Raw genomic sequence first — 12,657 nt, 5'->3', positions numbered from 1 at the left:
TGGAAGCCATGGTGCTACTGCTTGCTAGTACTCTTCATCGTTACTACTTCTGGTTAAGTTCCGTCGGCAATTGAAGCCGAACCAGAGGATTATTAGATAAATTAAAAGTCTGTGAAACGAATGTAAATTTTAGATTCTTCTTCAAAATTTCTTTTGCGCATTAAATTCTCCTTCTCAAAATTTTAAGAGTCTACAGAGTTGAAGAATAAGATTTGAATGTACAAACAGATTACCTAACTAAGATTTCATTATATACATGAGGTAAGTTTTAAACCCTCAACTCTCTTTAACTTTTACTTTTACTGTCTTTGAACCATACAGTAAAGATTGTACTGCTTCCCGTATCTCTGTGTTGTTTGCAACTACCTGAGATGCCTCGTGTAAATTCTGAACTCCGCGACCTAAAGAAGCGATTCTGGTGGCCACAGGGACTGACTCTACGGCACACTCAATTCCGTCTCCATAAACTAGCAAACCTGCGCACGCACCAATGCTACATCCAAATGTGGCCCATGGTACAAAGCCAACTGGTCTGATTCGTCTTTTTCGCATTATTTCATAAAATACTGTTCGCATCGTCGAAAAACTGGTCTTCTCAGCATATGTTATAACACTGTGAGCCACCGTCCGCACTTTCTCAGCAGAAACTGCTGCTTTCATGACCGACGTTTTGGCTCCAGAGCTCCCTATTCCATGGAATACCAGTTTAGATGCTGTCAAGCTTTTGCTGAAGGCGATTGACAGAGCCTTCTGAGTTTGAGCAATGGTGAACTTCATTGCAGCAGTTTTGTATGCAGCCAACTTCAACAATGGTGACACTGGCAAAAGCTTTGAGAGGGATGAAGCTCCTAAAACCGCAGTAGCTCCTGCGCCAACTGCAACTACTGGTTTTTTGGATAATAAACCCTTTTTCTCAGTGTTTTCAGAGGCCGAGTTTTCCTCATGCTCTGTGAAGAAATATTCAATTGCATCATCAACCTCAGGGGGCAGAATAGTATTCCAATGCTTCCTCAAACCACCTAAAGTACTAGCATCCACTATTGCAACTACAGATTTGAACTTCTCGGTCTGGCTCTGGAGAGCTTTTGCAAATAGAGCATGAAGCTTATCTTCGCTAGAGAGCTCTGAGTACCCATTTTCAGATGAGATTTGGTTCATCATTTGGTTGGAAGCACATCGCCCACCAGTGTTCAACCCAAGTCTCATTCCCTCTATAGCAACCCGAAATGCAAGGACTTCAGATAATATCTGTGTTTCCACAGTTTCTCCTTTCTCCACATTGTAAAGCATCTTTTGTGCATAAGCAAAGGCCCTCCCAATCGATGGTAAATCATCAAATATATCATACAAATCAGTAAGCAACGGATAAAGAGTTTGAGCATAAGAAGGAGCCTGATAATCACATTTCGGCCGAGCATCACCCAACTTAGCTTCTGAACCAATACTTAAATTTGAAACTGATCTAGAAACTACAGATTTTACCATATTCGAATAAAAATCATTTGTCAAACACAACCGTTTCGAACCTGACAAAGCACAAAGAGACCCCATTTTATGTGGTACCAAGCTGCTCGAACCTAATGGTTGACTATTCACATCACTACTACCACCACTAATCATACTCCCAAACATCTCTTTAACATTCATACTCATGACAGGACCTTTAAACAACCAACTAGGCAAGTACGGGTTAGGATCACCAGCTGGTTCATTATCATAAAGAACATAGATCAAAGAACCAACCTCCTTAGCCGCCTTCTCCGCACTCAAAAAATGTCCATTAAACCCAATCCCGAAAATCTCCTTCAACACTTGATTCTCAGCCAAACTGTCATACCTCTCTTTATTAATCTTATTCAAGAAACAACCTTTAATAACCCCAAATGAAGAAGTTGGCACATTATAATTCTTCTCTTCTTCTCGTATCACAGTTAACGCCGTATATGATACCTGTGCTATCACCGCATCAGGCTTAACCTCCTTAATCAGAATCTCAGCATCTAAACCAGATTGTTGAGACAAATTCTGAGCTGCTAATATATAAATAACAGATTCTGACTTTGGATCTTTAATAGCAAACACAAACTGTTTCGTCTGATCAGGAATTGCGAGCTTATTCACTAATTCATCAGAGATTCTAAGATCTTCTGGTTTATTAGGTTTCTTAAATGGCCATATGTTCTGTAAAAGCGAGATTATAACAGTAGCCACCATTACAACAAAAGCCACAACCCCAAACCATCAATAACAATCAAAATAACTTATTTGAAAACATATTGAAATTAAATTGGGGGAAAACTACACCCTAATCAAGAGTTATTGATTGATTGATAATTTTTACTCACCTCGATAGATAGACTTTCTGATAAACTCGTATCAGTATGAAGATACCGAATGAGGGTACAGATTTTTTGTGGAGATTTGGGAACTAATTAAGAATTTTAGGGTTTTTATTTTTTTTTTTGAGGATTTGGCTGTGGTTTTGTTGTTTGAACTTTGAAGTTTGAACTAGTTGAAGAGAAATTGAAGAACACAGATATTGAGGGAGGAGTGATAAGATACTTCTCGAGGTAATAGAGAGATGGAGATATGTGTATCAGAAGGATATTTATGTGGTCCGGAATCCGGATGTATTAAATCTTCTGGAAAGCTTAGATCCGTCAAGTGTTTCTCATCCCCACCCTAGTTTGCAATTCGTAATTCGGGCGTACATACGAAACGGGAAACCTAAGAGTATTATAGGAGTATGAATTTGCAGTGTTGGACAGAGAAATCCCATCAGCAAAAATCAGATCAACGGTTAGTGATTCGGAGGTGAATAGAAATGGTATATGTACGTGTATGATTTGTTTTACATATTTATACTTGAATTTGATATTACCAGGGGTTAGTCGTGGGAGAGTTCGAGAGATTTTAATGTATTTGGGTTTTCTCCTGTTAGTCCTGGGGGAGTTTGAGGGAGTCTCTCCAAATCCCCGTTAGTCGCTGGAGAGTTTAAAAAAAGCTCTTGAACTCCCTGTTAGTCATAAAACCCTACAATACTAGGGAGTTGGTTGTTTTGGGGAGTTCGAAGGAGTTTTTAGTGTATTTTGGTCTCACACAAATCTCTCAAAAGAGTAGAGATTTTAGTGTATTTTGGTCTCACAACCAAATTTGGTTCAAAATCTTTCTTTTCAAATCATACGGATTTCTCAAATCTCACCAACAAAAATGTTGTTCCCAACATGATGAAATGATTGTCAGATGATGGCCATTATGATACCGTGAAACATTTCTAGGAAAATATTAGGATAGTGATCTAGAGTCCATGAAAACGTGTGGATATATAGATTTGTTTAGATCTACATATCCCGTAAGATGCACCAGCAAAAAAAATGTAGAAGTCTTCACAATTAGCGCTTCCCTGAGTTGAATTACATTACCACTTCTGCAACCACCGTCAAAATTATTTTCTCACCACTACCATTACCACCTATAACCAACCACTACTCCCTTAACCACCCCAAATAAGAACCCTAATTTTAGAAATAAATAAGATTCAATAAATGCTATAGCTCGGAGAAAAGATTTTGAACCAAATTTTAATTCCATCACAATACGTGACACATTTGGTCGCTCTCGGTGGACAGTTAGTAAAAACTTCAACAGGAAAATGTGGAAAAATGTTCGTGAACAAAGGGAGTTAGAATTGTATGGAGACCGTTAAATTGAAGGGAAAAAAATTATCTCGTTGCACAAAATAACATACTATTGATACAGAGATATGATCATTTTCATTTATTTTTTTTCTTTTGATTAAAGATCAATGTTATTTGCAAATGAGGGTTTATTGTTTCTTAAAAGAGAATGAGTTAGGAGTGAAGTCTCTCAAACTCCCCCAAACTCCCTCTAATAAACTCTCTCAAACTCCCAACACTCCCCCAAACTCCCTGAGCTCAAAAACACCAAACTCTCTCAAACTCCCTACACTCTGTCAAAATCTCTCAAAATTCCTGAGATTTAAAATACACTCAACTCCCCAGAAATCACTCGAGGACTAACCCCCTGTACAATTCGGCATACATTAAATGATAAAAGTAGTAATTTTGGACACTTTTGTGATATAAATAAATCATATAAATACACAATAAGCATCGAATAATACACTTTTGTGATATAAATAACTCATAATATATACACAATAAGCATCAAATAACACTTAGCTCAATGATTTGTTGTGTGATCAAGGACAGTAAGAACGCATGTTCAAAATCATACAGTTATAAAAGATGAATACATCCGAGTTGGATTTAAGTCCGTCAAGTCAAGACCGTTTCATCAAGCTAATTCAAATCAGACCCATATAGAGCTCCATGAATTACACAAACGAATAATTCGTGAATACGAATAATCTGAACAAGGAATGTGCCTGCAGCTTTCTCTTTTGGATGCTGCTTGGATATCTGAGAATGTGCCTGCAGGTTTCTCTTTAATTCTTCGAAATGATGCAGGTCAATTTGAACAAGGAAAAGCAGGGCCAATCTCAGCAACAATACCAGAAGAAGCTGAAGCTTTAGGATTGATACAAGCGGCGCAGTGGGAAATTGAAGAAAAGCTTTCAAACTTTAGTGTGGAAGGTGATTGCAAAAAAAAATTGGCTACTTAAATGGTATCCCCTCGGAAATCAACTGGCAGAATCAGGATTTAATGGATGATGTGAAGCACAATTTTCTATCTTGTCCAATTTTTTTGGGTTTTTTCTTTGTGCCTAAATCGGCAAACAATGTAGTTGATATCTTAGCGGATGAAGCAAAATTCCTTAAAACTTCTAACATTTGGAGGACTATACCTCCCTCTTATATTAAAAAAGCATTAGAAGTAAATAAATCTAATGCTAAGGACACTTCCAGTACACTACCATTAGATGGTTCTAATCATTCGGATATAAGGGTTACTAACACCCCAAGTTAGTTCTTTTGAATGAATTTTAATTTACAAAATAAAAGAATAATCTGCAAGAATCTACGTATTATTTGGTATGTTCATATTACACGCGTATTGGGTTTGGTCTTCCTGTAGTCCGGTTAAAATTCGCAACTTGATATGTTCCTGATAAGTCAGTTGAGTAAAGCCCGTTTGATCAAGCTGAGTCAAATAAAGCTCATATAAAACTCCCTGAATTACACAAACGAATAATTCTTGAATACGAATAATCCGCATATTAGTGTTGGAATCTTGCAACAATTGAAGAAACGTCAGATGTATCAAACAATAAATATAAAGAACAATATCAAACAACTCTACCACGAACAAATTGATGAGGGCAGAATCACAGGTTCAACAAGCTGTCGTTAACACATTAGTTCGCGGGTATACTCTGAAGTAATGCTAAACCCCAACGTGCGAAGATGTGTCCAGGATAAGACTGCCCGATATAACTTGAGTTAGCACAACGCAAGTTACCCACTCTTGAACTCAGCAACAGGGATGGAAGCAAAACCCCGCACAAAATATAAGAAGAAGAAGAAAAATAGACCTAGAGATAGTCGCTGCTTGTGTGTTTTTAAAACAGAATTTCGAGTCATATTTATAGGATGAGATACTTGCAAATCAAGTTAGGTTTTTTGTTTTCTTCAAAAACAAGTAAAACTCGTAAAAGGAAAAATTCTCCCAAAAATAAATCCGTGTAGGAAAGGGACTTGGTGCATGGTATACGCGTATATCACATGGGTCAAAATATGTATTTTTGACCACTCGCTCCACCCACGTTTTACAATTCATACATAAGTGTATGATTATATAGTGGAGCTCCTCTTTAGTTTTCCACAATGTGGGACTAAAGGTTCCACTTCATTCACCCAAAAATGAGTGAGTATCCTTAGACCCTTAGGTCATTAGATCAAACCATACCAAGACCATAAAATCTTTTTTAATTAAAACTCATTTTCTCCAACAATTAGTTCATATGTTCATATCACACGCGTATTGGCTTCGGTTTTCTAGTAGTGCGGTTAAAGTCCGGGACCTAATATGATCCCGGATTCATGGATAATTATCGAGTAGTCCGACGAATAATTACTAACTAGGATCCCTCTATTATCTTCCCGGCTCTTTTATCCGTGACAACTAACGTGTCGTAAAGGTATTGGTCTATGGGTTCCGTCCAAAACACACCGTGGGTGCAAGAATTCACCATTACTCAAATAAAAAGTTTATATTTGTGCCATGTCACGGGGAAAAGCAATGGGGAAGACAGTCGGTAAAGTAGTAGTACTAATGTTTATCTAAAGACTTTCAGCACAATACATCAATCAATCTTTGTATTTCCTATCACTTTGAGATATGCCGTAATGTATACTAGCTAGCCCTGTCACACCATGAGGGATATCGAATAAATCAAAGGAAACATGAAAAGAATTCTGAAAAGAGGTTATAGACGATGGGAGTTGACAATTTTCGTGGAAATTCTTTAAATTTCATATCACCCATTATTTTAGAATTAGGTATAAGAACAAACTCAGTTAACTTTACGTAAGGTTCCAACGGATTTAGTTTGTTGATTTTCTGTACTTAGTTACTTATACCACAAAATCAACAGTTAGAAAATGAATTTAAATTACTAAACGCTTCAAAACCCTAAGATATTGCTTCAGCTTGGATTCCAAACTATCTTACATATAACCGTGGGAACTTGGGAAACCAATTTTGGAACCATATTTGAACCATTGCATTTGATCATCCAAAATATTCCATGTATTTCATAATCTGGTTCTATCATGATATTTGCTCTGAATGACTCGACCCTCTACCGGTATTGTCTCCACTTAGTCACGACGGTCATCCAACTGTGTGGGTTTTAAATATGTGCATCACTAAGGTCATCCGGAAGCAGCTTAACGGGAGGTCACCCACCCTAAATTATTTGAAAATCAAAATAGTTAGTTAAAAGGCTTTTTGCGAAACTTTCAGGACTTTCCGTAACTATATGCTAAACTCTTGTTTATCCTAATGTCTTGTAAACTACATCATGTTTGAGCAAAATTTTGGAGGTAAAAATACGTTAAACATTTAATTTTACTATTTTCGCTCAGTTTGAAAAATGTGGTTTAAAATTGGAAGTATTAGGAAAATGATACTTCTATATGTACCACGGGAGAAATCCTATTAAAGATAAATCTCATGGTGTGCTAATCTAGCAGCTAGATTAACAGTCCACGTCAGCTAGGACTATCTCCTAAGTCCTACAGGATTGCTAATCTAGCTGTTAGATTAGCAGTCCACGTTAGCCCAACACTGTTTGGTTCAGCTTTTTAAATCCCAGTCGTCAGAATAAAAGATAAATTGCCTAGCGCTGAACCATTCGGCGAAAAGTTTTTTTTTTTTCGCTGAATGCTTCAATCTCGCTGCTAGCTCAACTGCGAGCACTTTCTAGGATAGAGAACTAGTGTTAACAAATACACAACACTTTTTTTTACTACAACATTTAACTGCTAATTTAGCAGTTCAATCTAGCCCACAAGACTTAGCCTAATTATCTCGGTACTCGCAGCTCTATGTGGGACCGATAATGAGTAAAGCACACCCCCTATAACTACTCATGGCGTGCCCCCAGAGCTGTAAGTACATGGAGAAATCACGGTATTTCTCTTCGTTATGTCTAGAATCATTTTTTAGGAAAAAAAAACGATGTTTTAATATTCGTTAAAAGTATTTATATTTTTCATATTCGTTAAAAATATTTATATTTCTTCCCCCAAGTGGGAATATATAAGAACTCCCTTCGGTATTCCAATAGGAAAATATTTCAAACTTAATGACCTATGTTATACAGAGGAAAGGACAATTGAAAGCATGGAGCTCAACCAGCTCCCAAAAGGTATCTAAAAAATTAAGCTTTTAAGACCATTTTTTCTTTCTTACACCGCCTATCAAGATTTTGGTTTCCCTTAATCAAGTTTCTGTATCCGTCCATGATATTATTACATACGTACTATAAGTACCCACTGAAGAATTATTCACAGCTTATACTTCCAAAACTATTGACAGACTGTTTTTCTATTTCGATGTGAAACACTGAAATTAACCTCAACCATTAACTACACTTACTAACCATGCAAATGTGTGAGAAAAGAAAAATATTAGGCTATTCATTCTCTAATATCTTTGAAAATATGATATAGATGAATGTCTTTATTGATTATCAAATTCGTAGTTTTTGCAGCTTTAGATATTTTTTACTCAAATTTCTTTCATTGTAGAGATTTTAACTGTTAGATTTTTATGTCGTCGACTACCTGCCATGTATTGGTCATTTTGTGACCATTGAAACGGATTTCATAAATATGGACAATGTAAGTCATACCTTTTCGTTGAGAATTTAACATTTAAAGTACTCTAAGCTCTATTCGATCAAGTTCTTTGAAATATTAAATTTATCCATTATTCATGTTGTAATCGAATCAAAAAATAGGCAGCAAAGAAAGGATAAATAGGGTTCAATTAACCCACTATGGAACTCGATTTTACCTAAGTTAACCCAATGAGTGAAGTGCTCTATCGAGTTGATTCATCGATTCAACCATTTTTGTGAACTTGATTCTATTGATTAATTTTTTCTTTTTTTAAAAAAAGAAAAAAAAATCTAACACTAATTATAAATCAAGTGTTTGTTTTATATATTCTTTTTATTCAATCTTTACTTTATCTTTTCTGATTGATTATCTTTGTAGTTTATTGAGTATGATAAAAACTATTTCTTTTATTCAAGGCAAATTCTTTTTCTTATTTACAAACTTAGAAAAATAATTTTAATTTTTCCGACAAGTAGAAAAGAAAAAAAATAGACAATTTATATTAGTGTCCCATTTCTAAAGCATCCTTAATTTTATTTGATTAGGTTAAAGTTCCTCTTCAGTCCGATGAAATGTGATAATCAACATCTTTTCGGTTATTTTTCAAATATACACTTAGATTTTCTAATTGTTTTACCACATGAAAACAATATATGGACAAAATAATGATTATGGACATCACTTCTAGTTCACCAACTATATATACGACCAATAATTCGATATAGTTGCAAGTCCAAAGTGTTAGAATTTCAGCTATATAAGCATCATACTTCAAAGTATCGTGTAAACTTTAGCTTATGCTAAAAACATTTTTCATGCTAGTTTTAACATATTTCAGAACATACTTTACACAAATAGCATAACAGTATGAATAGATTATACTTGAAAATGTAATCATTTTAAATTCATAACAAGAAAACATAATTAATATTAGATCTATGACCGATCCTTCAAATTTTATTAATTTACTTACATTCTATATGTAAGATCTAGAAGAGAGTCCTAATCGTGGTTGTCACATATCTCTAATGTTCCTATTATAAGTTGGAAAGACACTTCATAACCACATAGGATACCTCGTGGAATGATTAATTAATCGACATTAATGCATGATTAAACCATAAAAACACATCAATGTAAATTATTATCAATTCTACTTGGCTCAAATAAAACAATTATTAACTTAATTCAATCAAGATTAGATGCTTAAATCATAAAAGTACCAACATCTTACCGTGGTTAAGAACTATTTATTTTGCTATATCCCAACTTGTTTCATCATTCAGATGAGACTAAGTATAGTAAGGTATTTTCATATGATCTCGAGAATTAATATCCAAATCCCACTTGAATCAGATTCGGGAAGGTTTTTAAATCATAACTTGTGGCATATTTAATATTCCTATTGAATAACTAGAATTGTACTTAGTTTTTAACATATTTTTATTCGACGTAGATTTATAACTTAATTTTGCGGATTTGTATATTTAGTGTTTGTAGAAAATTCATTTAGTCTTAATACCAACTTTTATCTAATGATATGTGTGCTAATGGTGGTAGTAAACCGTAATCACCTAGGTAAAAAAATTACTCAGTTAATTTTCCACCTTAAACTTAACGGAGTGATTTCTCTTACCAAACCTCAGGCCAGTGCCCAACCGGGGAGAAAAAATAAATCATTAATAGTATTTTACACCATTGTTAAGATGGATGGTAAAAAAAAAAGAATTTTGATAACTTTTTTCTCTATGTGTTTACTTTTACATCTCGTGTTTTTCTTTTAAATTTTTACTAGAATTACTTTTTACTATTTACATGTGTTGTGGATCTCAATTGTGGTTACAGTTTGGTGATTGTTTTATGGGCTCCGGTTCGTTATTGTTGGAATAATTGGGTACACCTGGTGATCATCATTTGGAAATTCTGGGCTTGGGTTTCTCAAATTTATGTTATGAGTATACACACTGGTTGAGTTATCTATCCTGATAGATGAAAAGAAGAAAGGATCAAGTTGGTGAATGATCGGTTTATCTACCATGGGGATTGCAACACAGGTACCCATATGGCTCGTTTGAATCTTCAACATGAACTTGGTTGTTCAGTTTTCCAACTGGGTTCACTGAAGGATTTACAATGGTTGCATCATCAACTTCTCTACCCTGGTAGATGACGAAGTTGAGAAGAAACATAAATTTGTTGTTATTCGGGTAATTGCGGGGCTATTTTGTTTCTTATTCTCTGTAAGTATTCAGCTCTATGTTACTAAATGTGGTGTTATTCGTGGTTTTTCCAACTAAATATTTCGAAGAGGCTGTATTCCAGAGAGAGTGGGTATCAGTAATGTTTTTTAGATTTCGTCATTCAACTATTTGATTTTGTGTGTTATTTAATTAATGCAAATGAAACCACGGATTGTGATATGTTTTGTTTATGAAATTGGGTATGTTGGTTAATTTAATTATGTTAAACATCACATAAAATTTAACATATGCTATAAATATTCTTTACGCTGGTTTTAATATACTCCACAACATTATTATACTAAGAACATAAAAGATAAATGGGTTATACACTTGAAAACAGATTTCATGTAGAAATCATAACAAGAAAACATAATTAGTGCTTGATTTATGATCTAGGATTTTATTTCCTTACATTATTTATGTAAGAAGCTGAAAGAGAGTCATTATCAGGTTTATTACATGTCTCTCTGACCTTTGTATCATGAGGTTGAAAGATACCTCATGGCTACATATGACACGTCATGAAACGATTACTTAATCTAACATTAATGCATGATTGAACCATAAAACACGTTAATATGAATTATTATTAATACGACTTTGCTCAAATAAAACAATCAGTAACTTAATTTAATGAAGATATGATGCGTAAATCATAAAAGAGACAATTTCTTTTACTTGGTTAAAAACCAACTCGTTTGTTATAACCGAATGTATGTCATCATTCATACGAGACTAAGTATTATAGGGTATTTTAGTATAATATCGAAAACTAATATTCAAATCCCACTCGTCTCTAATTTCTCAATAGAAATTGTTATCTAAGAGATTGTATATGAGATTGAGAAAGCTGGAATAAAGATCTGATTTAGTTTGTATATATTGGATGGTGATATTATCAATAAGATTTGAGTATCTCTGGCTGGAAATATTGGTATGTCATGAAGATTTTATTTAGTTTCATTAATCTAAATAGGCTCTAAAAAATAATCTAAAATTTATCGAGGTGGATGTAGAAAATTAATATTTTAAAAAATCATTTAACAAAATTTTTAAATATATTATAAAGAATTGATCTTTATATATAATCATGGCATCGTATTTTTGTCAAAAACAAAAAATGGATTCTAATAAATTTTACGCTTTGTTAGCCCATTAAAATTTTCTAATTATTTTATTTCCCTTCAATAATGTGACATCGAGATAATCTATGTAACTCGTTACTTGATTGTGTATTGGATATAGGTGTGATTGCATCCTAGGAAACTATGTTTGATTACATATGTTTTCTTAGAGCACTGTTTTGTCGAACCCGCAATTGTTTCTATCTCAAGCTTGTTTATCAAGTTTAATTGATCAAAACTATATACTTGATTTCTATTCTACTTATAGCTATGTCTCAGATTAGGATAGAATGTGTAGCCGAGCTTTAGACTTCACAAAGTTCACCACTTGAGGAAGAAGATCTACTAAGGATCTTGGAGGAACTTCATCAACAAAAGGTATGTGGAGACTAAAACTTATCTATCACTCAGAAGTCTATTCTATTCTATCTTCTAGTGATACTAAGTAGTACAGCTATATAGACTTTTACATTATACACATTTGATATTTCTAGCCGAATTTATCTCGCTTATCTATTTCTCGAAATACGTGTTGGAAGCTTTTAGCTTTAGCTATGTTCATCGTGTTCTTGACGAGTTTAGTTGGAAATAATTTATTTGTTGGAAACTAAATATTAAGTCAAAATATGATTATATGAAAATTACCTTGAACATCTTATATGATTTGTGTGAGACAGTCATTTGATGTTAACTCGGGAAGTTTCGTTTTGATCATTTGATCACCTGAAAATTACTTGAATCAAATGGTATGTGTAAGATTACCATTGTCATCTTCTAAGGATTTTTCAATGATTGAAATAAGAGTTTAGAAAAATTAACCATGTTTGGATACAACACGGTATGCATACCCAATATGCAAACTGTATTGTGATGATTCAGGTCCGGAACTCTTTTTTGCGTACCTAGTATGCGAACGTATTTACCTGAGAAGGTCTGAAACTCTTGTTTGCATACCTAGTA

General features: G+C 34.2%; 1 protein-coding gene across 1 annotated transcript; it reads right to left on the bottom strand.

The window, feature by feature from the left end:
• Positions 1 to 276: 276 nt before the first annotated feature.
• LOC113280395 lies at positions 277 to 2,214 on the bottom strand. The gene has a single exon (XM_026529022.1). It carries the CDS (start codon positions 2,212 to 2,214, stop codon positions 277 to 279), a length of 1,938 nt encoding a protein of 645 aa, XP_026384807.1.
• Between the last annotated feature and the right edge of the window lie 10,443 nt (positions 2,215 to 12,657).

Source organism: Papaver somniferum, chromosome 5 (genome assembly GCF_003573695.1).
Source record: "Papaver somniferum cultivar HN1 chromosome 5, ASM357369v1, whole genome shotgun sequence".
Taxonomy (NCBI): Eukaryota; Viridiplantae; Streptophyta; class Magnoliopsida; order Ranunculales; family Papaveraceae; genus Papaver; species Papaver somniferum.
This window is presented reverse-complemented; position numbering and strand designations above follow the sequence as displayed.